Below are 27,446 nucleotides of genomic sequence, written 5' to 3' on the forward strand. Positions count from 1 at the left end.
TCCCCACTATGGTGGGGTCAATGACTATGATCAGACCCTCATTCTGCTGGTGCTGTGACTTTTACAGTGGCCGCCATGTATCCAGGTGGGTTTTTCCTCAAGCTTTAACCAAATTGCTGTGGTTTGGAGAACCTGGAATTGCCCCTTCAAATTTTGGCTGACGGCACTTTCTCTTGTCTTTTTAGGACCCACAGTGTCCCAACTCCTGACACTGATTCAGGGTCTGGGCTGGAAGAATAAACTGGTTTATCACGCTGGTGTTTATACAAGGCTTGTACATCGCTGGTCGAGCGATCATGCTGTATCTGAAGTGACTGTGGGAAGTATAATCCTGTTCTAGGGGCTGAACCAAAAAGGGGGGAAAAAAAGGGCTAAAGGCATTCAGTCCACATGGCACGCCGCATTCAGTCCATAGCTGGTCACATTCAGTCCATAGCTGGCCGCATTCAGTCCATAGTTGGCCGCATTCAGTCCATAGTTGGCCGCGTTCAGTCCACATGGCACGCCGTGTTCAAGCCATTCAGTCCACATGGCTCACCGTGTTCAGTCCACATGGCTCACGTTTGGTCCGTGGCTCGCCGCATTCTGTCCTGGTTGACCACATGGAGTCTGTGGCTGGCAGCATGCAGTCCACGACTTCCCAGCCTCTGCCTTTTAACTTCTGGATTTTTAAGTTGTTGAATGTTCCATTCAGCCTTTCCACTGTCCCACTGTTCTGTGGATGGTGAGGAGTGGGGAAAGCTGCTAATTCACAGATACTGTATCATCTCCACAATGACCTCTCCTGCAAAATATGAACCTCGATCACTTCAGGAGCCCCATATATTCCACCTCCTTCATGGGTTGTCGAGCAGTAATCTCAGCTGTAGCTTTTTGCACCAGTTATACCTCGGGTGTATCTGAAAAGAGATCAACACAAATCAGCTTGAACTCCTACACATCTGCTGGTGGTAGCTGTATATATCTCCTCCGTTGTGTCAGGCACATGTCCTACAATATAGGATGTACCTGGCTACTGAACCCTGGTGCCACCCATACCTTGTCTATCAGTGCACACATAGATGGTTTTGATAAATGCATTAATCCTTGGGTTACTGGAGCCCTCATGGAGTACAGAGCTTGTGAAAGACAAAGCTTAACGTGCTTTTTCCTATCACACGTGACAGCGGATCCTGGAGGTGCCACAGCGGTTCCCTGGGCGAAATCTGCTTGGGGGCCGATGCTGGCAGCAACATATTGAATATATGTGTCTATTGGCAGTCATGTCGTCCTTGGTCTGCACTTCCACAAGACACACCAACCTGTCTGCACGCCCTGATGAAGAGTGTGCCGGGATTCCGTGCCAGGACTGTGGCTTTTTCTAATGTCAGGGGACATTCACTCAAAATCTAGACGCGTTCTCTATGACAGAGACTGGAACAACTTGTTTGGCTTTCTCCAAGATGTCACCCAACACCGGGCCAGTGACGATAAAATGGGCTTCCCTAATTTAGTGATCCTTGGTACAAAAGCTTCTTTCAGAGAAGAAGATGCAGCCAAAGAAAGCCCCCCAAGAGACCAAACCAAGTGGGGAGACCAGAAAAAAATAGAGGCTTCATGTTTGGTGGACCCTCCTTGAAGGATTCATAGCCCCCTGTGATGATAAACCCTCTGTGATGCCATACCCCAGGTAGGGCGAGGGCGCTCTCTCACTTAAATGCACCTTCAGGGCAATAATAAACCTGAATGTGCTGATTGCTAAACATATTCCTGTGATCATTCAGCTGGAGTCTGAGTCTATCCTTTAAGCCCACTACTATCACGGTCCAATTTACATAGAACACCAAAAATTCCTGAGAATTACTCTCTATATTAAAGAAGTCAGACATTTTCAGTTTCATGCCCTTCCTCTCGAGTTGTCAATGGCTCCCAGGTGGAGATGTCAGCTCATCTACCAGAGAAGGAGGTATTCGTGATACCTGACCTTGACGATTGCTTCATTGTAGGCAAATCAGTGGAGCACTGCGGATCTCCGTTGGTGGCGATCAGGTCTACCTTGAAATATTTGGGTTGGTTACTCAAATGAGAGAAAAAAAAATCAAGAGGGGAGTAAAGAGAAGGTGTCTTACGAAGTATTGAACCTTATAAACAATGTGACCACAAGTCTAAAGGGGGCTTTACACACAGCGATATCGCTGGAGATGTCGCTGGTGAAAGCACCTGCCCCCGTCGTTTGTGCGTCACAGGCAAATCGCTGCCCGTGGCGCACAACATCGATAGTCCCCATCACATGGACTTACCTGCCTAGTGACGTCGCTGTTGCCAGCGAACCACCTCCTTTCTAAGGGGGCAGTTCGTGCGGCGTCACTAAGCGGCCGCCCAATAGAAGCGGAGGGGCGGAGATGAGCAGCCGTAACATCCCGCCCACCTCCTTCCTTCCTCATTGCCGGCGGCCGCAGGTAAGCTGTTGTTCATCGTTCCTGAGGTGTCACACGTAGCGATGTGTGCTGCCTCGGGAACGACGAACAACCTCCGTCCTGCAACAATCAACGATTTTTTGAAAATGAACGACATGTCAACAATAAGGTATTTTTGGTCGTTAACAGCCGTTCGTTGGTGTCACACGCAACGACGTCGCCAATGATGCCGGATGTGCGTCACGGAATCCATGACCCCGGCGATATATCGTTAGATACGTCGTTGCGTGTAACAGGGACTTTTAGGCTATTTCATGGTTAGGAACTCTAACTTCTGCATTCTGTCAGTAGTATGGGCTCAAACCCCACCTGAGCGTTACAATGGAACATGCTGTCAAATGTGAGCATTAAAGGGGCGGTTAGAAGGAAAGCTTATAGCTTATACTCTCTCTTTAATGATAACTCCATCTCTCCTCTGGTGGTTGGAGACAGAAAATCTGTCCAGGGGAATTCCTTGGACAAATCGGATATCACTGGTCCTTGCTGCAAATGCAAGCCCTTAATGGAGGGGGCACATCTGGGACATCTCCTGGTCTAGAGTCGAAGGGCGAGGGAAGAGAAATTGGGCTCCTCCAAGTAAAGTAGCTCCTGGCAGTAAAACAGTCCCTAAGAAAGCTCATTTCAGCTAAACAAGATCTCCATGTAAGGATCTTGTCAGGCAACAAGACAGCCATAACTTACATACAGCATCAGGGAGGAACTGGTCCATCTCCCTAATGATAGTGTCCGATCAGATCTTACAGATGGTGGAGACACGTCTCTTATCCTTCACAACCATTCTCATAAAGGGGAAAGAATTGCGAAGCAGACTTTGAGCCACATATAGCTGAAGCAGGGGGAGTGAACTCTGAGTCAAATGGTGGACCTATGGGGCGTGTAGACATAGATCTGTGTGCAAATATGCAAAACAGGAAAGGGATCCCAGAGGATGTCCACAAATGGTGGATGCCTTCCTGCTCAAATAGGATTTGGACTTGGCTTACGCTTTTCCACCTGTGATGCTGATTCAAGCAGTTCTGAAGAAAATCGGGCAACAATCCAGTAGGAGTTTCCCGGACGGCCCTGTTGTGGCTCAAGAGGCCTTGGGTTTCTTGAATGAAAATGTCAGTCACAGAGCCGTGGGTCTTACCAGAAATCCCACATCTGCTGTCCCAGAATGCAATCTGTATCCTCAAGCAGCCAATGTGCATTGAACAGCATGGAATTGAGAGGAAACTTTTAGTATAAATGGTTCTCAGCATACTTCATCACAGCATTGCAGAATAGGAAAGCAGTAATGACGAATGTATATGGCAGGACCTGGGGCAACGTTCTGACTAGCTCAAGGGCAAAAGTAGATAATAGAGTACCGGTCAGTCATTTTAGGCTGCTTTCACACCTTCGGTTTTTCCTGTGCGGCACAATCCGGCACTTTGCATAAAAAACACAACCGTTTTTTTGTTTTTTTTTTGCTGCCGGTTGCGTTTTTATTGCATAGACTAACATTAGTGCCGCACTGTGCCGCATGGGCTTGTGTTCCGTCCGTTTTTTGCCGCATGCGGCAGATTTAGCCGATGCGGCGGCCGGATGGAACGTTGCCTGGCACGTTTTTTTGTGCGGCAAAAACGCATCGCGTTGCATCCGGCCGATGCGGTGCATTTTCCTGTGCATGCCTATGGACACCGGATGCGGCGCGATGCGGCAAAAACCTCTCACTGGCGTGATGCGGCAAAAAATGCTCAGTAGCCTGGAGTTGCCCGTGGTGCACAAAGTCGTTAAACCCCCGTCACACGCACTTACCTGCTGAGCGACGTCGATGTGGGCGGCGAACATCCACTTCCTGAAGGGGGTGGGACGTTCGGCGTCACAGCGACATCACACAGCGGCCGGCCAATAGAAGCGGAGGGGCGGAGATGAGCGAGACTTAAACATCCCGCCCACCTCCTTCCTTCCGCATAGCCAGCGGGATGCAGGTAAGCTGTGTTCATCGTTCCCGGGGTGTCACACGGAGCGATGTGTGCTACCCCGGGTACGATGAACAATCGGCGCAGAGAAGAATAAACAACTTTTTGAAAATGAGCGACGTGTCAACAAGCAACGATAAGGTTAGTATTTTTGCTCGTTCCCCGTCGCTCGTAGCTGTCACACGCTACGATATATCAAACGATGCCGGATGTGCGTCACTAACGACGTGACCCCGCCGACATATCACACGATATATCGTCTCGTGTGACGCCGGCATAACCAAACCTCCATTTGAACCTATAAACTCAGTGTAAGGTAAAATTTTTAGTTTAAAAACGATCATCCTTGTGGCTCTGACTAGGTTTAGTGATATTCAAACCTTGTCGGTTAACCTTCCATTTACACCAATCTAGAGGATAAAGCGATCTTGAAATCAGACCTGGCCTAACTTCCTAAAGTGGCCTCTAGTTCCATGGAAGTCAGGAAATTGTACTCTTCCTTGTGTGATAACCCTAGAAATCCTAAAGAACAACAATTCCGTACCCTGGATGTCGGAAGAAGTGATAAAATATATCTCGGACACAGAATCCTGGAGAAGACGCTGGTCACTTTTCATTACTTTCCATGGTCCTAGGAAAGGTCTTTAAAGCCTCTAGAAGCCCATTAGCTAGATGGATTAAAGAGGCTTTGGCGTTAGCATATTCATCAAATCGGGCCGTTCTAGGAGGCCTGAAGCCTCACTCTACTATGGCTATTTCAACCTCTTGGGTGGAGAAAGCAGATGTTTCCATTGAACAGATATATAAGGCTACGTGGCCCCCAGCTTTCACCTTCTAAAAGCACTATAGGCTTCATTTGGGACCTTCTGCTGGTCTATCTCATGGGAGAATGGTTCTACAGACTGTGGTCCCTCCCGAATATAGAATTTCTTTATAAATCATTCTGTGGTGTTGTCATGGGTACATAACATGTACAAGAGGTACCGTATTTTTCGGACTATAAGACGCACCGGACTATAATGCGAACGTCACACGGTACGATCTATCTTGCGATTGCACGAGCGATCGTACCCGCCCCCGTCGTTTGTGCGTCACGGGCAATTAGTTGCCCGTGGCGCACAAAGTCGTTAAACCCCCCGTCACACGCACTTACCTGCTGAGCGACATCGCTGTGGGCGACGAACATCCTCTTCCTGAAGGGGGTGGAATGTTCGACGTCACACAGCGGCCGGCCAATAGAAGCGGAGGGTCGGAGATGAGCGGGACGTAAACATCCCGCCCACCTCCTTCCTTCCGCATAGCCAGCGGGACGCAGGTAAGCTGTGTTCATCGTTCCCGGGGTGTCACACGGAGCGATGTGTGCTGCCCCGGGTACGATGAACAACCAGCTTAAAGAAGAATAAATGATTTTTTTAAAAAATGAGCAACGTGTCAACGATACACGATTTGCACATGATTTGCAAACGTTCAGAGTCGCTTGTAGGTGTCACACGGGACGACGTCGCAACGGATGCCAGATATGCGTCACAAAAACCGTGATCCCAACGATTTATCACACGATAGATCGTCTCGTGTGACGCCCGCATAAGACACACCCTTGTTTTAGAGGAGAAAAATAGGAAAATAAAATTTTAAGCAAAAAATGTGGTCATGACCCACTGCTATGAGGCGAGGATTTGCTGCTGACACTGTTATGGGGGTAATGTCCCCAAATTCTCTACTAAGGTACGTTATTCTGGTAACGATCCTCCTGCCTTAAATATGATCCTGCTCATATACCCCCATCCTGCTCATATACCAGCATGCTGCTCATATACCCCCATCCTGCTCATATACCAGCATGCTGCTCATATACCCCCATCCTGCTCATATACCAGCATGCTGCTCATATACCCCCATCCATCCTGCTCATATACCCCCATCCTGCTCATATACCAGCATGCTGCTCATATGCCCCCATCCTGCTCATATACCCCCATCCTGCTCATATACCCCCATCCTGCTCATATACCCCCCATCCATCCTGCTCATATACCCCCATCCATCCTGCTCATATACCCCCATCCATCCTGCTCATATAGCCCTATCCTGCTCATATAGCCCCATCCTGCTCATATACCGCCATCCTGGTATATGGCCTGTATCCTATGGCACAGAAAAAAAATAAACGTTTACACTCACCTCTCCTCACTCCCTGCAGCATCGATCATCTTCCTGTCTGTCTCAGCAGTGCCGCTGACCTGTGTGCAGCCGTCCCCTTGCAGCATCGCGATGTCTTCCTGTCTGTGCCGGTCAGCTGATCTGTGTGTGCTCACCGCTCTCTACACAGATCAGTTGACCGGCACAGGCAGTAAGACATCGCGAAGCTGCAGGGGGACGGTGACGGGTGAGTACACTGATTCACTGCACCCTGCGCTGATAATGATGCGCGGGGAACAGTGAATACAGCCGCACATGATCACTCCAGGCTGTAGTTGCTAGGGGTGATCATGCGGCCGGCTGTTAATTATGTGCGCATCCCCCAGCCATCATCCCGCCCACCTGTCAGCGCCGGCTTCAGCGCTGAGAGATGATGGACGGGAAGATGCATATGAAATGAGCGGGCCCACGTGGTCACAGCAGGCTGCTACAGCCTGCTCGTGCCCCCGATGACCCGCTCCACCGCAGGACCCCCATTCCCCACAGCCCTACATTCAGACTATAAGACGCACCCCCCACTTTCCCCCAACATTCGGGGGGAAAAAAGTGCGTCTTATAGTCCGAAAAATACGGTAATTGCTTACGGGTCATGGGATTTTGCAGAACTTCTGACTGAACTCTTGTATTCCCTCCCGTCACTGATAGTGAGTGGTCACTTGTTTCTTTTGCGGTGTTGGATTCACGTAGCGCTTGGAGAATCAACTCGTGCTTATACTTTGTAAAACTGATGTGTGGGAGAAGCTCTGCCCTTTTATTCTATAGGTTTCCTGTCCTTGAAGGGTGAAACCCCTTGCTCTATGGTGCTGTCATGGATGATGGAAAATCCCATTACAAGTAATTCTTTTCCACTGACCTTCTTGGTCCGATGGGCTCCCTACATTTCCCACGCCTTTCCTTGTTGAGACACCTGCTTATGTAGAGATTGAAGAATATCAGGAGTGACAGGTGCCAGGAAGTTTGTCGTTTTTTTTGGTACCAGACTCTCCTTTCTTAGTTTATTCGCTACCTCACGAAACGAGAGCTTCCATCACTGCCCATACACTCTCTGCGCTTTTTATGGATTTCCCAGTTGGTGTCAGGAAAGCTCTAGATTTCCATATTGGGCCAAAATCATGAGAAATTCCTAAAGCATATCTACTGTCTGTAAACACATTTGCCATCTTACGTTTTTGCGTTTCTACACTCCTCGACGAGTACCTACAGCTCTGTCCCCTCTGCCGAAGCTCTGTCCCCTCTGCCGAAGCTCTGTCCCCTCTGCCGAAGCTCTGTCCCCTCTGCCGAAGCTCTGTCCCCTCTGCCAAAGCTCTGTCCCCTCTGCCGAAGCTCTGTCCCCTCTGCCGAAGCTCTGTCCCCTCTGCCGAAGCTCTGTCCCCTCTGCCGATAGGTGAGAGATTGGTTCAGCTTTTATCACCTCATGTTGTGTAACCTCAGAATATCCAGTGTAGAATTGACCAGCATCTTGGTATCTGGATTCATCTACAAAAAAACTAAAAATCTGCACTAGCAATGGCCTCATCCGAGACATGTTCAAACCCTGCTGTTTCCTGTTCCATTAGAGCAAGCCTAACGTGTATGTATGTCTGCTGTGTCCTCTTCTGCTGGGGAGTGTCACACATAGCCACCTTCTGCATCTTCCCCCCCTTTTGAATCCAGTGGCAGAAGCAGAGCTGGATTCATAACTGTGCACCTTTTCTAATTTCTACATTTGGAGGCACAAGAAGGGCACGTTGTAGTTGAAGTAACACAGTGGTTGATTGGTCTTCAATTCCTTCCTTACAGGAGGAAGATGGAGATTTCCCAGAAGGTGACAGAGGAGGAAGAGCGATTCCGCAAAGAGATGGAGAGGTGCCGGCATTGTACATGGCTGCGTGATGTGTTACGGCAGAGCGAGCGAGAGTGCCCCCTATAATAATCACACAGCCCCCCTGTAATGTGACTATATCCCATACGCTGAGGATTGAGCCCCCTATAATAATCACGCAGCCCCCGTGTAATGTGACCATACCCCCTACACTGAGCATTGAACCCCCTATAATAATCACACAGCCCCCGTGTAATGTGACCATACACCCTACACTGAGCATTGCGCCCCCTATAATAATCACACAGCCCCCGTGTAATGTGACTATATCCCATACGCTGAGCATTGAGCCCCCTATAATAATCACACAGCCCCCCTGTAATGTGACTATACCCCCTACACTGAGCATTGAGCCCCCTATAATAATCACACAGCCCCCGTGTAATGTGACCATACCCCCTACACTGAGTATTGAGCCCCCTATAATAATCACACAGCCCCCGTGTAATGTGACTATACCCCCTACACTGAGCATTGAGCCCCCTATAATAATCACACAGCCCCCCTGTAATGTGACTATACCCCCTACACTGAGCATTGAGCCCCCTATAATAATCACACAGCCCCCGTGTAATGTGACTATACCCCCTACACTGAGCATTGAGCCCCCTATAATAATCACACAGCCCCCCTGTAATGTGACTATACCCCCTACACTGAGCATTGAGCCCCCTATAATAATCACACAGCCCCCGTGTAATGTGACTATACCCCCTACACTGAGCATTGCGCCCCCTATAATAATCACACAGCCCCCGTGTAATGTGACCATACCCCCTACACTTAGCATTGAGCTCCCTATAATAATCACACAGCCCCCGTGTAATGTAACTATACCCCCTACACTGAGCATTGAGCCCCCTATAATAATCACACAGCCCCCGTGTAACGTGACTATACCCCCTACACTGAGCATTGCGCCCCCTATAATAATCACACAGCCCCCCTGTAATGTGACTATACCCCCTACACTGAGCATTGAGCCCCCTATAATAATCACACAGCCCCCGTGTAATGGGACTATACCCCCTACACTGAGCATTGCGCCCCCTATAATAATCACACAGCCCCCCTGTAATGTGACCATACCCCCTACACTTAGCATTGAGCCCCCTATAATAATCACACAGCCCCCGTGTAATGTGACTATACCCCCTACACTGAGCATTGCGCCCCCTATAATAATCACACAGCCCCCCTGTAATGTGACTATACCCCCTACACTGAGCATTGCGCCCCCTATAATAATCACACAGCCCCCCTGTAATGTGACTATACCCCCTACACTGAGCATTGCGCTCCCTATAATAATCACACAGCCCCCCTGTAATGGGACCATACCCCCTACACTGAGCATTGAGCCCCCTATAATAATCACACAGCCCCCGTGTAATGTGACCATACCCCCTACACTGAGCATTGAGCCCCCTATAATAATCACACAGCCCCCCTGTAATGTGACTATACCCCCTACACTGAGCATTGAGCCCCCTATAATAATCACACAGCCCCCCTGTAATGTGACTATACCCCCTACACTGAGCATTGAGCCCCCTATAATAATCACACAGCCCCCGTGTAATGTGACCATACCCCCTACACTGAGCATTGAGCCCCCTATAATAATCACACAGCCCCGTGTAATGTGACTATACCCCCTACACTGAGCATTGAGCCCCCTATAATAATCACACAGCCCCCCTGTAATGTGACTATACCCCCTACACTGAGCATTGCGCCCCCTATAATAATCACACAGCCCCCGTGTAATGTGACTATACCCCCTACACTGAGCATTGAGCCCCCTATAATAATCACACAGCCCCCCTGTAATGTGACTATACCCCCTACACTGAGCATTGCGCCCCCTATAATAATCACACAGCCCCCGTGTAATGTGACTATACCCCCTACACTGAGCATTGAGCCCCCTATAATAATCACACAGCCCCCGTGTAATGTGACTATACCCCCTACACTGAGCATTGAGCCCCCTATAATAATCACACAGCCCCCGTGTAATGTGACTATACCCCCTACACTGAGCATTGAGCCCCCTATAATAATCACACAGCCCCCCTGTAATGTGACCATACCCCCTACACTTAGCATTGAGCCCCCTATAATAATCACACAGCCCCCGTGTAATGTGACTATACCCCCTACACTGAGCATTGCGCCCCCTATAATAATCACACAGCCCCCCTGTAATGTGACTATACCCCCTACACTGAGCATTGCGCCCCCTATAATAATCACACAGCCCCCCTGTAATGTGACTATACCCCCTACACTTAGCATTGAGCCCCCTATAATAATCACACAGCCCCCGTGTAATGTGACTATACCCCCTACACTGAGCATTGAGCCCCCTATAATAATCACACAGCCCCCGTGTAATGTGACTATACCCCCTACACTTAGCATTGAGCCCCCTATAATAATCACACAGCCCCCGTGTAATGTGACCATACCCCCTACACTTAGCATTGAGCCCCCTATAATAATCACACAGCCCCCCTGTAATGTGACTATACCCCCTACACTGAGCATTGAGCCCCCTATAATAATCACACAGCCCCCGTGTAATGTGACTATACCCCCTACACTGAGGATTGAGCCCCCTATAATAATCACACAGCCCCCGTGTAATGTGACTATACCCCCTACACTGAGCATTGAGCCCCCTATAATAATCACACAGCCCCCCTGTAATGTGACTATACCCCCTACACTTAGCATTGAGCCCCCTATAATAATCACACAGCCCCCGTGTAATGTGACCATACCCCCTACACTGAGGATTGAGCCCCCTATAATAATCACACAGCCCCCGTGTAATGTGACTATACCCCCTACACTGAGCATTGAGCCCCCTTTTACCTCTGTTCGGGTAATTGCAGCTTTGTTTTCACAGGATCGCTTCACAGGAGGAAAAAATTAAGAAAGATTGGGAAGAAGATTGGGTGCAGAGGGAGCCTCCCAAAACTCCAAAGTCTGCACCCCCGAAACAACGCAGCCCCCCAGCAAAACACAAGAGTGAGTACGGGGAGAAGCCCACCTATCGCACCAGCAAGGTGCAGTCACTGGGTGATCCATGCATTTATGAGGCTCCATGGGGGATAAGACATAATGTAATAGCAGAATAGTGAGAACAGCTCTAGAGGATGAGACCCCATGTAACAGCAGAATAGTGACTGCAGCTCTGGAGGTGACTGGAGGGCAGTGCCGCATGTATATGAAGACCTCGTACGATCACATCGGTGCTGTACATTACAGGGATTGTTCATGCTCTGTCGGTTTCTGCCGTTACTTTGTTCCCGGTGTTGTGGCTGCTCGGGGAGTGGCTGTATCGGTGACGCGTGCTGCTGATGGGATGTCACCACTGCAGCCAGAACCGGGGAACGCGCCCTGGACCAGGGGAGGGGACAACCTGCTTTATTTTAAATGGAATCTGTCAGCAGGTTTTTACTATGTAATCTGAGGACAGGATAAGGCAGAAGTTAAAACACAGATTTCAGTATTGTGTCTTTTACCAAGCTCCGTGCTGTTGTTTACCTGCAGTGATTGTTTTAGCACCAGGAGCTTATCATTGTTGAACTACATTAGCTGCAGCAGCGCGTGCTGCTTGTCTGACCACACCACCACCTGTGATAAGCAGCTCACAGGCAATAGACTATGTATATAGAGAGCTTGGTGTGGGCGGAATTCGGCATTAGCGAGATAGCTGTCATGTGGTCGGGGTTAGCCGTTGTGTGGGTGACCAAGGTTAACTGTGGGTGGACGTGGTTAACTGTGGTGTGGGCGGGGTTAACCGTGGTGTGGACGATATTAGCCGTGGGTTGGCTTAGATGAATGGGTGTGGTCAACGGCAGTGTGGGTGGGCAGGGATAGCTGTGTTATTGGTGGAGTTAGAAAAGTGGGCAGGGTCAGCTGCGGTGTGGGTATCCGGGGATAGCCCTGGTATGGGTATCCGGGGATAGCCCTGGTATGGGTGGGGTTCGGTGTGTGGGCGGGGTTAGATTAGTGGGCGTGGTCAGCTGCGGTGTAAGTGGCAGAGTATAGCCCTGGTGTGGATGGGGTAATATGAGTGAACAGGGTCAGCTGCAGTGTGGTCGGCCGAGGATAGCTCTGGTGTGGGCAAGGTCAGCAGTAGTGTGGTCGGCCAGGGATAACCCTAGTGTAGGCAGGGTCAGCTGCGGTGTGGTCAGCCGGGGATAGCCATGATGTGGCCGGGGTTAGCTGCAGTGTGGAGGGCATGATGTCGGAGGGAGCACGATCTCGGGGGGCACAGTGTCGGGAGGCATGGTGTCGGGGAGGGGTGGCACAGTGTCATGGGCATTGTGTCGAGGACACAATCTCGGGGACATGGTATCAGTGAGCACAATGCTGAAGGAACGGTGTCGGGGGCATCGTGTTGACGGCACGGTATTGGGGGCACAGTCTTGGGGCCATGGTGTCAGGGAGCACAGTCTTGGGGACACGGTATCAGAGAGCACAATGTCGAGGGCATGGTATCGGGGCCACAGTCTTGGGGGCACAGTGTCAGGGAGCACAGTCTCGGGGGCATGGTATCAGTGAGCACAGTGTTGAGGGCGCAGTGTTGGGGGGGCACGGTCTCGGGGACATGGTATCAGTGAGCACAGTGTTGAGGGCACGTGTCGGGGAGCACAGACTCGAGGGCATGGTATCGGGGGGCACGGTCTTGGAGGCCAGGTGTCAGGGATCACAGTCTCAGGGGCATGGTGCCGGGGGACACGGTCTCAGGGACATGGTATCCGTGAACACAGTGTTGAGGGCACGGTGTCGAGGGGCACGGTCTCAGGGACATGGTGTCAGGGAGCACAGTGTTGAGGGCATGTGTCGGGGGACTCTGTCTCGGGGACATGGTATCAGTGAGCACAATGTTGAGGGCACTGTGTTGGGGGGCACGGTCTCGGGAAAATGGTATCAGTGAGCACAATGTTGAGGGCGCAGTGTTGGGGGGCACGGTCTCGGGAACATGGTACCAGTGAGCACAGTGTTGAGGGCACGGTGTCGGGGGGGCACGGTCTCGGGGACATGGTATCAGTGAGCACAATGTTGAGGGCACCTTGTTGGGGGGCACGGTCTCGGGGACATGGTACCAGTGAGCACAGTGTTGAGTACACAGTGTTGAGGGCACGGTGTCGTGGGGCACGGTCTCGGGGACATGGTACCAGTGAGCACAGTGTTGAGGGCACGGTGTCGAGGGGGCACGGTCTCGGGGACATGGTATCAGTGAGCACAATGTTGAGGGCACAGTGTTGGGGGGCACGGTCTCGGGGACATGGTACCAGTGAGCACAGTGTTGAGTACACAGTGTTGAGGGCACGGTGTCGTGGGGCACAGTCTTGGGGACATGGTATCAGTGAGCACAGTGTTGAGGGCACGGTGTCGGGGGGGCACGGTCTCGGGGACATGGTATCAGTGAGCACAGTGTTGAGGGCACGGGGTAGGGGGTGCACGGTCTCGGGGGCACAGACCTTTTCTTTTTCACTTCTCACACTTTTGTGATGTTTGTCTGCCAGGTGAGAAGCAGTAAATCTGGTGACTTTGCCGTGTGACTGTGCGCGGTGGGTGCCGCAGCGATCTTCTTTATTATCTGCTTCAGCGTATAAAGTATTGGGGCGCGATTAGAAAGTGGGCCTCAGTGTGCCATTGGGTAAGATGCAGCCAGGTTGTAAGGCCTGGGCCATACAGCTGCCATGGCAGCGACCAATACTTAGGGGTACTTTGCACACTACGACATCGCTGGTGCGATGTCGGTGGGGTCAAATCGAAAGTGCCGCACATCCGGCGTCGCTGTCTATCTGAGTGTGTAAATCGTTTTTGATACGATTAACGAGCGTAAAAGCGTCGGAATCGTATCACCGGTGTAGCGTCGGTCATTTCCATAATTTCGGAAGGACCGATGTTACGATGTTGTTCCTCATTCCTGCGGCAGCGCACATCGCTGTGTGTGAAGCCGCAGGAGCGAGAAACATCTCCTACGTGCGTCCTGCGGCTCACGCCGGCTATGCGGAAGGAAGGAGGTGGGCGGGATGTTTACGTCCCGCTCATCTCCGCCCCTCCACTTCCATTGGCCGCCTGCCGTGTGACGTCGCTGTGACGCCGCACGACCCGCCCCCTTAGGAAGGAGGCGGGTCGCCGGCCAGAGCGACGTCGCAGGGCAGGTAAGTCCATGTGAAGCTGCCGTAGCGATAATATTCGCTACGCCAGCTATCACAAGATATCGCAGCTGCGACGGGGGCGGTGACTATCGCGCTCGGCATCGCAAGCATCGGCTTGCGATGTCATAGTGTGCAAAGTACCCCTTACTCTCTGGCTGTATCTCCTAGACAGCGAGATAAGAAAAGCCCTCAACACAACAATGGAGGCCGATCTCCAGCGTCCACCAGGGCCCATGTCACGCTCCACACTCTGCTCTCTTCATTCACTCCCTAACGTCTGTCACCGTCATTTTCTTTTTCCTTTCTCTTTTCAGCTGATGGAAAAGACACGCAAGATGGCGGTAGAAAGCAGCACAAGCAGGTTGTACTTCTCTTACTGCGCTTCTCTCTTCTTCTCTCATCCCTTTTCCCCCTTTTTTACCCCCCTCCTATTTCTCCATCCCCCCCCCCCCTTTTTCTTTCCCCCCCTCCTCCTTCTCTCTCCTCCTCCTTCTCTCTCCTCCTCCTCCCCCCCCTCCTTTTGCTCCTTTATTACTTTTCCCCATATCTTTCCCCTTTCTCTTTTCCCCGTGTCTTCTTTTTTTCTTTTCCCCCTTTCTTTCCTTTCCCATCTCATCCCCCTTTATTTCCTTTCTCTAACTCGTCCTCCTTTACTTTCCATTCTCCATCTCATCCGCCTGTCGTTCTTTTCCCGTCTCTTCCCTCTTTCTTTCCTTTCCTGTCTCCTTTCCCTTTTTTCTCCATTCTCAGTCTCTTCCCTCTTTCTCTCTCTTCCTGGTCTCTTCCCTCTTTCTTTCCTTTCCTGTCTCTTTCCCCTTTTCGCTCCGGTCTCCGTCTCTTCCCTCTTTATTTCCTTTCCTGTCTCTTTCCCCTTTTCTCTCTGTTCTCCGTCTCGTCCCTCTTTTTCCTTTTCTGTCTCTTTCCTTTCCTGTCTCTTTCCCCTTTTCTCTTCGTCTCGTCCGTCTTTCTCTCTCTTCCTGGTCTCCTCCCTCTTTCTCTCTCTTCCTGGACTCTTCCCTCTTTCTTTCCTTTCCTGTCTCTTTCCCCTTTTCTCTTCGTCTCATCCGTCTTTCTCTCTCTTCCTGGTCTCCTCCCTCTTTCTCTCTCTTCCTGGTCTCTTCCCTCTTTCTCTCTCTTCCTGGTCTCCTCCCTCTTTCTCTCTCTTCCTGGTCTCTTCCCTCTTTCTCTCTCTTCCTGGTCTCTTTCTCTCTCTTCCCGGTCTCTTCCCTCTCTCTCTCTCTTCCCGGTCTCTTCCCTCTCTCTCTCTCTTCCCGGTCTCTTCCCTCTCTCTCTCTCTTCCTGGTCTCTTCCCTCTTTCTCTCTCTTCCTGGTCTTTTCCCTCTTTCTCTCTCTTCCTGGTCTCTTCCCTCTTTCTCTCTCTTCCCGGTCTCTTCCCTCTTTCTCTCTCTTCCCGGTCTCTTCCCTCTTTCTCTCTCTTCCCGGTCTCTTCCCTCTTTCTCTCTCTTCCTGGTCTCTTCCCTCTTTCTCTCTCTTCCTGGACTCTTCCCTCTTTCTTTCCTTTCCTGTCTCTTTCCCCTTTTCTCTTCGTCTCTTCCCTCTTTCTCTCTCTTCTTGGTCTCTTCCCTCTTTCTCTCTCTTCCCGGTCTCTTCCCTCTTTCTCTCTCTTCCCGGTCTCTTCCCTCTTTCTCTCTCTTCCCGGTCTCTTCCCTCTTTCTCTCTCTTCCTGGTCTCTTCCCTCTTTCTCTCTCTTCCTGGTCTCTTCCCTCTTTCTCTCTCTTCCCGGTCTCTTCCCTCTTTCTCTCTCTTTCTCTCTCTTCCTGGTCTCTTCCCTCTTTCTCTCTCTTCCTGGTCTTTTCCCTCTTTCTCTCTCTTCCTGGTCTCTTCCCTCTTTCTCTCTCTTCCCGGTCTCTTCCCTCTTTCTCTCTCTTCCCGGTCTCTTCCCTCTTTCTCTCTCTTCCTGGTCTCTTCCCTCTTTCTCTCTCTTCCTGGACTCTTCCCTCTTTCTTTCCTTTCCTGTCTCTTTCCCCTTTTCTCTTCGTCTCTTCCCTCTTTCTCTCTCTTCTTGGTCTCTTCCCTCTTTCTCTCTCTTCCCGGTCTCTTCCCTCTTTCTCTCTCTTCCCGGTCTCTTCCCTCTTTCTCTCTCTTCCCGGTCTCTTCCCTCTTTCTCTCTCTTCCTGGTCTCTTCCCTCTTTCTCTCTCTTCCTGGTCTCTTCCCTCTTTCTCTCTCTTCCTGGTCTCTTCCCTCTTTCTCTCTCTTCCCGGTCTCTTCCCTCTTTCTCTCTCTTCCCGGTCTCTTCCCTCTTTCTCTCTCTTCCTGGTCTCTTCCCTCTTTCTCTCTCTTCCTGGTCTCTTCCCTCTTTCTCTCTCTTCTTGGTCTCTTCCCTCTTTCTCTCTCTTCTTCGTCTCTTCCCTCTTTCTCTCTCTTCCTGGTCTCTTCCCTCTTTCTCTCTCTTCCTGGTCTCTTCCCTCTTTCTCTCTCTTCCTGGTCTCTTCCCTCTTTCTCTCTCTTCCTGGTCTCTTCCCTCTTTCTCTCTCTTCCTGGTCTCTTCCCTCTTTCTCTCTCTTCTTGGTCTCTTCCCTCTTTCTCTCTCTTCCTGGTCTCTTCCCTCTTTCTCTGTCTTCCTGGTCTCTTCCCTCTTTCTCTCTCTTCCTGGTCTCTTCCCTCTTTCTCTCTCTTCCTGGTCTCTTCCCTCTTTCTCTCTCTTCCTGGTCTCTTCCCTCTTTCTCTCTCTTCTTGGTCTCTTCCCTCTTTCTCTCTCCTCTTGGTCTCTTCCCTCTCTCTCTCTCTTCCTGGTCTCTTCCCTCTTTCTCTCTCTTCCTGGTCTCTTCCCTCTTTCTCTCTCTTCTTGGTCTCTTCCCTCTTTCTCTCTCTTCTTGGTCTCTTCCCTCTTTCTCTCTCTTCCTGGTCTCTTCCCTCTTTCTCTCTCTTCCTGGTCTCTTCCCTCTTTCTCTCTCTTCCTGGTCTCTTACCTCTTTCTCTCTCTTCCTGGTCTCTTCCCTCTTTCTCTCTCTTCCTGGTCTCTTACCTCTGTCTCTCTCTTCCTGGTCTCTTACCTCTGTCTCTCTCTTCCTGGTCTCTTACCTCTTTCTCTCTCTTCTTGGTCTCTTACCTCTTTCTCTCTCTTCTTGGTCTCTTCCCTCTTTCTCTCTCTTCCTGGTCTCTTCCCTCTTTCTCTCTCTTCCTGGTCTCTTCCCTCTTTCTCTCTCTTCCTGGTCTCTTCCCTCTTTCTCTCTTTTCCTGGTCTCTTCCCTCTTTCTCTCTTTTCCTGGTCTCTTCCCTCTTTCTCTCTCTTCCTGGTCTCTTCCCTCTTTCTGTCTCTTCCTGGTCTCTTCCCTCTTTCTCTCTCTTCCTGGTCTCTTCCCTCTTTCTCTCTCTTCCTGGTCTCTTCCCTCTTTCTCTCTCTTCTTGGTCTCTTCCCTCTTTCTCTCTCTTCTTGGTCTCTTCCCTCTTTCTCTCTCTTCCTGGTCTCTTCCCTCTTTCTCTCTCTTCCTGGTCTCTTACCTCTTTCTCTCTCTTCCTGGTCTCTTACCTCTTTCTCTCTCTTCCTGGTCTCTTCCCTCTTTCTCTCTCTTCCTGGTCTCTTACCTCTGTCTCTCTCTTCCTGGTCTCTTACCTCTTTCTCTCTCTTCTTGGTCTCTTCCCTCTTTCTCTCTCTTCTTGGTCTCTTCCCTCTTTCTCTCTCTTCCTGGTCTCTTCCCTCTTTCTCTCTTCCCTCTTTCTCTCTCTTCCCGGTCTCTTCCGTCTTTCTCTCTCTTCCTGGTCTCTTCCCTCTTTCTCTCTCTTCCAGGTCTCTTCCCTCTTTCTCTCTCTTCCTGGTCTCTTCCGTCTTTCTCTCTCTTCCTGGTCTCTTCCCTCTTTCTCTCTCTTCCTGGACTCTTCCCTCTTTCTTTCCTTTCCTGTCTCTTTCCCCTTTTCTCTTCGTCTCGTCCGTCTTTCTCTCTCTTCCTCGTCTCCTCCCTCTTTCTCTCTCTTCCTGGTCTCTTCCCTCTTTCTCTCTCTTCTTGGTCTCTTCCCTCTTTCTCTCTCTTCTTGGTCTCTTCCCTCTTTCTCTCTCTTCTTGGTCTCTTCCCTCTTTCTCTCTCTTCCTGGTCTCTTCCCTCTTTCTCTCTTCCCTCTTTCTCTCTCTTCTTGGTCTCTTTCTCTCTCTTCTTGGTCTCTTCCCTCTTTCTCTCTCTTCTTGGTCTCTTCCCTCTTTCTCTCTCTTCTTGGTCTCTTCCCTCTTTCTCTCTCTTCCCGGTCTCTTCCGTCTTTCTCTCTCTTCCTGGTCTCTTCCCTCTTTCTCTCTCTTCCTGGTCTCTTCCCTCTTTCTCTCTCTTCCTGGTCTCTTCCCTCTTTCTCTCTCTTCCTGGTCTCTTCCGTCTTTCTCTCTCTTCCTGGTCTCTTCCCTCTTTCTCTCTCTTCCTGGACTCTTCCCCCTTTCTTTCCTTTCCTGTCTCTTTCCCCTTTTCTCTTCGTCTCGTCCGTCTTTCTCTCTCTTCCTCGTCTCCTCCCTCTTTCTCTCTCTTCCCGGTCTCTTCCCTCTTTCTCTCTCTTCCTGGTCTCTTCCCTCTTTCTCTCTCTTCCTGGTCTCTTCCCTCTTTCTCTCTCTTCCTGGTCTCTTCCGTCTTTCTCTCTCTTCCTGGTCTCTTCCCTCTTTCTCTCTCTTCTTGGTCTCTTCCCTCTTTCTCTCTCTTCTTGGTCTCTTCCCTCTTTCTCTCTCTTCTTGGTCTCTTCCCTCTTTCTCTCTCTTCCTGGTCTCTTCCCTCTTTCTCTCTCTTCCTGGTCTCTTCCCTCTTTCTCTCTCTTCCTGGTCTCTTCCCTCTTTCTCTCTCTTCCTGGTCTCTTCCCTCTTTCTCTCTCTCTTCCTGGTCTCTTCCCTCTTTCTTTCTCTTCTTGGTCTCTTTCCCTCTTTCTCTCTCTCTTCTTGGTCTCTTCCCTCTTTCTCTCTCTTCCTGGTCTCTTACCTCTTTCTCTCTCTTCCTGGTCTCTTCCCTCTTTCTCTCTCTTCCTGGTCTCTTGCCTCTTTCTCTCTTCCCTCTTTCTCTCTCTTCCTGGTCTCTTCCCTCTTTCTCTCTCTTCCTGGTCTCTTCCCTCTTTCTCTCTTCCCTCTTTCTCTCTCTTCTTGGTCTCTTCCCTCTTTCTCTCTCTTCTTGGTCTCTTCCCTCTTTCTCTCTCTTCTTGGTCTCTTCCCTCTTTCTCTCTCTTCCCGGTCTCTTCCCTCTTTCTCTCTCTCCCCGGTCTCTTCCCTCTTTCTCTCTCTCCCCGGTCTCTTCCCTCTTTCTCTCTCTTCCCGGTCTCTTCCCTCTTTCTCTCTCTTCCCGGTCTCTTCCCTCTTTCTCTCTCTTCCCGGTCTCTTCCCTCTTTCTCTCTCTTCTTGGTCTCTTCCCTCTTTCTCTCTCTTCCCGGTCTCTTCCCTCTTTCTCTCTCTTCCCGGTCTCTTCCCTCTTTCTCTCTCTTCCCGGTCTCTTCCCTCTTTCTCTCTCTTCCCGGTCTCTTCCCTCTTTCTCTCTCTTCCCGGTCTCTTCCCTCTTTCTCTCTCTTCCTGGTCTCTTCCCTCTTTCTCTCTCTTCCCGGTCTCTTCCCTCTTTCTCTCTCTTCCTGGTCTCTTCCCTCTTTCTCTCTCTTCCCGGTCTCTTCCCTCTTTCTCTCTCTTCCTGGTCTCTTCCCTCTTTCTCTCTCTTCCCGGTCTCTTCCCTCTTTCTCTCTCTTCCCGGTCTCTTCCCTCTTTCTCTCTCTTCCCGGTCTCTTCCCTCTTTCTCTCTCTTCCTGGTCTCTTCCCTCTTTCTCTCTCTTCCTGGTCTCTTCCCTCTTTCTCTCTCTTCCCGGTCTCTTCCCTCTTTCTCTCTCTTCCTGGTCTCTTCCCTCTTTCTCTCTCTTCCTGGTCTCTTCCCTCTTTCTCTCTCTTCTTGGTCTCTTCCCTCTTTCTCTCTCTTCCTGGTCTCTTCCCTCTTTCTCTCTCTTCTTGGTCTCTTCCCTCTTTCTCTCTCTTCCCGGTCTCTTCCCTCTTTCTCTCTCTTCCTGGTCTCTTCCCTCTTTCTCTCTCTTCCTGGTCTCTTCCCTCTTTCTCTCTCTTCCTGGTCTCTTCCCTCTTTCTCTCTCTTCCTGGTCTCTTCCCTCTTTCTCTCTCTTCCTGGTCTCTTCCCTCTTTCTCTCTCTTCCTGGTCTCTTCCCTCTTTCTCTCTCTTCTTGGTCTCTTCCCTTTTTCTCTCTCTTCCTGGTCTCTTCCCTCTTTCTCTCTCTTCTTGGTCTCTTCCCTCTTTCTCTCTCTTCCCGGTCTCTTCCCTCTTTCTCTCTCTTCCCGGTCTCTTCCCTCTTTCTCTCTCTTCCCGGTCTCTTCCCTCTTTCTCTCTCTTCCCGGTCTCTTCCCTCTTTCTCTCTCTTCCCGGTCTCTTCCCTCTTTCTCTCTCTTCCCGGTCTCTTCCCTCTTTCTCTCTCTTCCTGGTCTCTTCCCTCTTTCTCTCTCTCTTCCTGGTCTCTTCCCTCTTTCTCTCTCTTCTTGGTCTCTTCCCTCTTTCTCTCTCTTCCTGGTCTCTTCCCTTTTTCTCTCTCTTCTTGGTCTCTTCCCTCTTTCTCTCTCTTCTTGGTCTCTTCCCTCTCTCTCTCTCTTTTTGGTCTCTTCCCTCTTTCTCTCTTTCCCGGTCTCTTCCCTCTTTCTCTCTCTTCCCGGTCTCTTCCCTCTTTCTCTCTCTTCCTGGTCTCTTCCCTCTTTCTCTCTCTTCCTGGTCTCTTCCCTCTTTCTCTCTCTTCCTGGTCTCTTCCCTCTTTCTCTCTCTTCTTGGTCTCTTCCCTCTTTCTCTCTCTTCCCGGTCTCTTCCCTCTTTCTCTCTCTTCCTGGTCTCTTCCCTCTTTCTCTCTCTTCTTGGTCTCTTCCCTCTTTCTCTCTCTTCTTGGTCTCTTCCCTCTTTCTCTCTCCTCTTGGTCTCTTCCCTCTCTCTCTCTCTTCTTGGTCTCTTCCCTCTTTCTCTCTCTTCTTGGTCTCTTCCCTCTTTCTCTCTCTTCCTGGTCTCTTCCCTCTTTCTCTCTCTTCTTGGTCTCTTCCCTCTTTCTCTCTCTTCCTGGTCTCTTCCCTCTTTCTCTCTCTTCCTGGTCTCTTCCCTCTTTCTCTCTCTTCTTGGTCTCTTCCCTCTTTCTCTCTCTTCCCGGTCTCTTCCCTCTTTCTCTCTCTTCCCGGTCTCTTCCCTCTTTCTCTCTCTTCCGGGTCTCTTCCCTCTTTCTCTCTCTTCCTGGTCTCTTCCCTCTTTCTCTCTCTTCCTGGTCTCTTCCCTCTTTCTCTCTCTTCCTGGTCTCTTCCCTCTTTCTCTCTCTTCCTGGTCTCTTCCCTCTTTCTCTCTCTTCTTGGTCTCTTCCCTCTTTCTCTCTCTTCTTGGTCTCTTCCCTCTTTCTCTCTCTTCCTGGTCTCTTCCCTCTTTCTCTCTCTTCTTGGTCTCTTCCCTCTTTCTCTCTCTTCCTGGTCTCTTCCCTCTTTCTCTCTCTTCCTGGTCTCTTCCCTCTTTCTCTCTCTTCCTGGTCTCTTCCCTCTTTCTCTCTCTTCTTGGTCTCTTCCCTCTTTCTCTCTCTTCCTGGTCTCTTCCCTCTTTCTCTCTTCCCTCTTTCTCTCTCTTCCCGGTCTCTTCCGTCTTTCTCTCTCTTCCTGGTCTCTTCCCTCTTTCTCTCTCTTCCTGGTCTCTTCCCTCTTTCTCTCTCTTCTTGGTCTCTTCCCTCTTTCTCTCTCTTCTTGGTCTCTTCCCTCTTTCTCTCTCTTCCTGGTCTCTTCCCTCTTTCTCTCTCTTCTTGGTCTCTTCCCTCTTTCTCTCTCTTCCTGGTCTCTTCCCTCTTTCTCTCTCTTCCTGGTCTCTTCCCTCTTTCTCTCTCTTCCTGGTCTCTTCCCTCTTTCTCTCTCTTCTTGGTCTCTTCCCTCTTTCTCTCTCTTCCTGGTCTCTTCCCTCTTTCTCTCTTCCCTCTTTCTCTCTCTTCCGGGTCTCTTCCCTCTTTCTCTCTCTTCCTGGTCTCTTCCCTCTTTCTCTCTCTTCCTGGTCTCTTCCCTCTTTCTCTCTCTTCCTGGTCTCTTCCCTCTTTCTCTCTCTTCTTGGTCTCTTCCCTCTCTCTCTCTCTTCCTGGTCTCTTCCCTCTTTCTCTCTCTTCTTGGTCTCTTCCCTCTTTCTCTCTCTTCCTGGTCTCTTCCCTCTTTCTCTCTCTTCTTGGTCTCTTCCCTCTTTCTGTCTCTTCCTGGTCTCTTCCCTCTTTCTCTCTCTTCCTGGTCTCTTCCCTCTTTCTCTCTCTTCCTGGTCTCTTCCCTCTTTCTCTCTCTTCTTGGTCTCTTCCCTCTTTCTCTCTCTTCTTGGTCTCTTCCCTCTTTCTCTCTCTTCCTGGTCTCTTCCCTCTTTCTCTCTCTTCCTGGTCTCTTACCTCTTTCTCTCTCTTCCTGGTCTCTTACCTCTTTCTCTCTCTTCCTGGTCTCTTCCCTCTTTCTCTCTCTTCCTGGTCTCTTACCTCTGTCTCTCTCTTCCTGGTCTCTTACCTCTTTCTCTCTCTTCTTGGTCTCTTCCCTCTTTCTCTCTCTTCTTGGTCTCTTCCCTCTTTCTCTCTCTTCCTGGTCTCTTCCCTCTTTCTCTCTTCCCTCTTTCTCTCTCTTCCCGGTCTCTTCCGTCTTTCTCTCTCTTCCTGGTCTCTTCCCTCTTTCTCTCTCTTCCAGGTCTCTTCCCTCTTTCTCTCTCTTCCTGGTCTCTTCCGTCTTTCTCTCTCTTCCTGGTCTCTTCCCTCTTTCTCTCTCTTCCTGGACTCTTCCCTCTTTCTTTCCTTTCCTGTCTCTTTCCCCTTTTCTCTTCGTCTCGTCCGTCTTTCTCTCTCTTCCTCGTCTCCTCCCTCTTTCTCTCTCTTCCTGGTCTCTTCCCTCTTTCTCTCTCTTCTTGGTCTCTTCCCTCTTTCTCTCTCTTCTTGGTCTCTTCCCTCTTTCTCTCTCTTCTTGGTCTCTTCCCTCTTTCTCTCTCTTCCTGGTCTCTTCCCTCTTTCTCTCTTCCCTCTTTCTCTCTCTTCTTGGTCTCTTTCTCTCTCTTCTTGGTCTCTTCCCTCTTTCTCTCTCTTCTTGGTCTCTTCCCTCTTTCTCTCTCTTCTTGGTCTCTTCCCTCTTTCTCTCTCTTCCCGGTCTCTTCCGTCTTTCTCTCTCTTCCTGGTCTCTTCCCTCTTTCTCTCTCTTCCTGGTCTCTTCCCTCTTTCTCTCTCTTCCTGGTCTCTTCCCTCTTTCTCTCTCTTCCTGGTCTCTTCCGTCTTTCTCTCTCTTCCTGGTCTCTTCCCTCTTTCTCTCTCTTCCTGGACTCTTCCCCCTTTCTTTCCTTTCCTGTCTCTTTCCCCTTTTCTCTTCGTCTCGTCCGTCTTTCTCTCTCTTCCTCGTCTCCTCCCTCTTTCTCTCTCTTCCCGGTCTCTTCCCTCTTTCTCTCTCTTCCTGGTCTCTTCCCTCTTTCTCTCTCTTCCTGGTCTCTTCCCTCTTTCTCTCTCTTCCTGGTCTCTTCCGTCTTTCTCTCTCTTCCTGGTCTCTTCCCTCTTTCTCTCTCTTCTTGGTCTCTTCCCTCTTTCTCTCTCTTCTTGGTCTCTTCCCTCTTTCTCTCTCTTCTTGGTCTCTTCCCTCTTTCTCTCTCTTCCTGGTCTCTTCCCTCTTTCTCTCTCTTCCTGGTCTCTTCCCTCTTTCTCTCTCTTCCTGGTCTCTTCCCTCTTTCTCTCTCTTCCTGGTCTCTTCCCTCTTTCTCTCTCTCTTCCTGGTCTCTTCCCTCTTTCTTTCTCTTCTTGGTCTCTTTCCCTCTTTCTCTCTCTCTTCTTGGTCTCTTCCCTCTTTCTCTCTCTTCCTGGTCTCTTACCTCTTTCTCTCTCTTCCTGGTCTCTTCCCTCTTTCTCTCTCTTCCTGGTCTCTTGCCTCTTTCTCTCTTCCCTCTTTCTCTCTCTTCCTGGTCTCTTCCCTCTTTCTCTCTCTTCCTGGTCTCTTCCCTCTTTCTCTCTTCCCTCTTTCTCTCTCTTCTTGGTCTCTTCCCTCTTTCTCTCTCTTCTTGGTCTCTTCCCTCTTTCTCTCTCTTCTTGGTCTCTTCCCTCTTTCTCTCTCTTCCCGGTCTCTTCCCTCTTTCTCTCTCTCCCCGGTCTCTTCCCTCTTTCTCTCTCTCCCCGGTCTCTTCCCTCTTTCTCTCTCTCCCCGGTCTCTTCCCTCTTTCTCTCTCTTCCCGGTCTCTTCCCTCTTTCTCTCTCTTCCCGGTCTCTTCCCTCTTTCTCTCTCTTCCCGGTCTCTTCCCTCTTTCTCTCTCTTCTTGGTCTCTTCCCTCTTTCTCTCTCTTCCCGGTCTCTTCCCTCTTTCTCTCTCTTCCCGGTCTCTTCCCTCTTTCTCTCTCTTCCCGGTCTCTTCCCTCTTTCTCTCTCTTCCCGGTCTCTTCCCTCTTTCTCTCTCTTCCCGGTCTCTTCCCTCTTTCTCTCTCTTCCTGGTCTCTTCCCTCTTTCTCTCTCTTCCCGGTCTCTTCCCTCTTTCTCTCTCTTCCTGGTCTCTTCCCTCTTTCTCTCTCTTCCCGGTCTCTTCCCTCTTTCTCTCTCTTCCTGGTCTCTTCCCTCTTTCTCTCTCTTCCCGGTCTCTTCCCTCTTTCTCTCTCTTCCCGGTCTCTTCCCTCTTTCTCTCTCTTCCCGGTCTCTTCCCTCTTTCTCTCTCTTCCTGGTCTCTTCCCTCTTTCTCTCTCTTCCTGGTCTCTTCCCTCTTTCTCTCTCTTCCCGGTCTCTTCCCTCTTTCTCTCTCTTCCTGGTCTCTTCCCTCTTTCTCTCTCTTCCTGGTCTCTTCCCTCTTTCTCTCTCTTCTTGGTCTCTTCCCTCTTTCTCTCTCTTCCTGGTCTCTTCCCTCTTTCTCTCTCTTCTTGGTCTCTTCCCTCTTTCTCTCTCTTCCCGGTCTCTTCCCTCTTTCTCTCTCTTCCTGGTCTCTTCCCTCTTTCTCTCTCTTCCTGGTCTCTTCCCTCTTTCTCTCTCTTCCTGGTCTCTTCCCTCTTTCTCTCTCTTCCTGGTCTCTTCCCTCTTTCTCTCTCTTCCTGGTCTCTTCCCTCTTTCTCTCTCTTCCTGGTCTCTTCCCTCTTTCTCTCTCTTCTTGGTCTCTTCCCTTTTTCTCTCTCTTCCTGGTCTCTTCCCTCTTTCTCTCTCTTCTTGGTCTCTTCCCTCTTTCTCTCTCTTCCCGGTCTCTTCCCTCTTTCTCTCTCTTCCCGGTCTCTTCCCTCTTTCTCTCTCTTCCCGGTCTCTTCCCTCTTTCTCTCTCTTCCCGGTCTCTTCCCTCTTTCTCTCTCTTCCTGGTCTCTTCCCTCTTTCTCTCTCTCTTCCTGGTCTCTTCCCTCTTTCTCTCTCTTCTTGGTCTCTTCCCTCTTTCTCTCTCTTCTTGGTCTCTTCCCTCTTTCTCTCTCTTCCTGGTCTCTTCCCTTTTTCTCTCTCTTCTTGGTCTCTTCCCTCTTTCTCTCTCTTCTTGGTCTCTTCCCTCTCTCTCTCTCTTTTTGGTCTCTTCCCTCTTTCTCTCTTTCCCGGTCTCTTCCCTCTTTCTCTCTCTTCCCGGTCTCTTCCCTCTTTCTCTCTCTTCCTGGTCTCTTCCCTCTTTCTCTCTCTTCCTGGTCTCTTCCCTCTTTCTCTCTCTTCCTGGTCTCTTCCCTCTTTCTCTCTCTTCCTGGTCTCTTCCCTCTTTCTCTCTCTTCCTGGTCTCTTCCCTCTTTCTCTCTCTTCTTGGTCTCTTCCCTCTTTCTCTCTCTTCTTGGTCTCTTCCCTCTTTCTCTCTCCTCTTGGTCTCTTCCCTCTCTCTCTCTCTTCTTGGTCTCTTCCCTCTTTCTCTCTCTTCTTGGTCTCTTCCCTCTTTCTCTCTCTTCCTGGTCTCTTCCCTCTTTCTCTCTCTTCTTGGTCTCTTCCCTCTTTCTCTCTCTTCCTGGTCTCTTCCCTCTTTCTCTCTCTTCCTGGTCTCTTCCCTCTTTCTCTCTCTTCTTGGTCTCTTCCCTCTTTCTCTCTCTTCCCGGTCTCTTCCCTCTTTCTCTCTCTTCCCGGTCTCTTCCCTCTTTCTCTCTCTTCCGGGTCTCTTCCCTCTTTCTCTCTCTTCCTGGTCTCTTCCCTCTTTCTCTCTCTTCCTGGTCTCTTCCCTCTTTCTCTCTCTTCTTGGTCTCTTCCCTCTTTCTCTCTCTTCCTGGTCTCTTCCCTCTTTCTCTCTCTTCTTGGTCTCTTCCCTCTTTCTCTCTCTTCCTGGTCTCTTCCCTCTTTCTCTCTCTTCCTGGTCTCTTCCCTCTTTCTCTCTCTTCCTGGTCTCTTCCCTCTTTCTCTCTCTTCCTGGTCTCTTCCCTCTTTCTCTCTCTTCTTGGTCTCTTCCCTCTTTCTCTCTCTTCCTGGTCTCTTCCCTCTTTCTCTCTTCCCTCTTTCTCTCTCTTCCCGGTCTCTTCCGTCTTTCTCTCTCTTCCTGGTCTCTTCCCTCTTTCTCTCTCTTCCTGGTCTCTTCCCTCTTTCTCTCTCTTCTTGGTCTCTTCCCTCTTTCTCTCTCTTCTTGGTCTCTTCCCTCTTTCTCTCTCTTCCTGGTCTCTTCCCTCTTTCTCTCTCTTCTTGGTCTCTTCCCTCTTTCTCTCTCTTCTTGGTCTCTTCCCTCTTTCTCTCTCTTCCTGGTCTCTTCCCTCTTTCTCTCTCTTCTTGGTCTCTTCCCTCTTTCTCTCTCTTCCTGGTCTCTTCCCTCTTTCTCTCTCTTCCTGGTCTCTTCCCTCTTTCTCTCTCTTCCTGGTCTCTTCCCTCTTTCTCTCTCTTCTTGGTCTCTTCCCTCTTTCTCTCTCTTCCTGGTCTCTTCCCTCTTTCTCTCTTCCCTCTTTCTCTCTCTTCCGGGTCTCTTCCCTCTTTCTCTCTCTTCCTGGTCTCTTC

General features: G+C 50.3%; 1 protein-coding gene across 1 annotated transcript in view; it reads left to right on the forward strand.

Annotated features, from left to right (window-relative positions):
- The window catches only part of USH1C (USH1 protein network component harmonin), a 170,729-nt gene that overhangs the window by 71,176 nt on the left and 72,107 nt on the right, over nt 1–27,446 (forward strand). Inside the window, 2 exon segments of the mRNA XM_075326472.1 lie at nt 8,378–8,443; nt 11,377–11,498. Of these exon segments, the coding sequence (XP_075182587.1) occupies nt 8,378–8,443; nt 11,377–11,498 (188 nt within the window).

The sequence above is a fragment of the Anomaloglossus baeobatrachus genome, chromosome 10 (genome assembly GCF_048569485.1).
Source record: "Anomaloglossus baeobatrachus isolate aAnoBae1 chromosome 10, aAnoBae1.hap1, whole genome shotgun sequence".
Lineage (NCBI taxonomy): Eukaryota > Metazoa > Chordata > Amphibia > Anura > Aromobatidae > Anomaloglossus > Anomaloglossus baeobatrachus.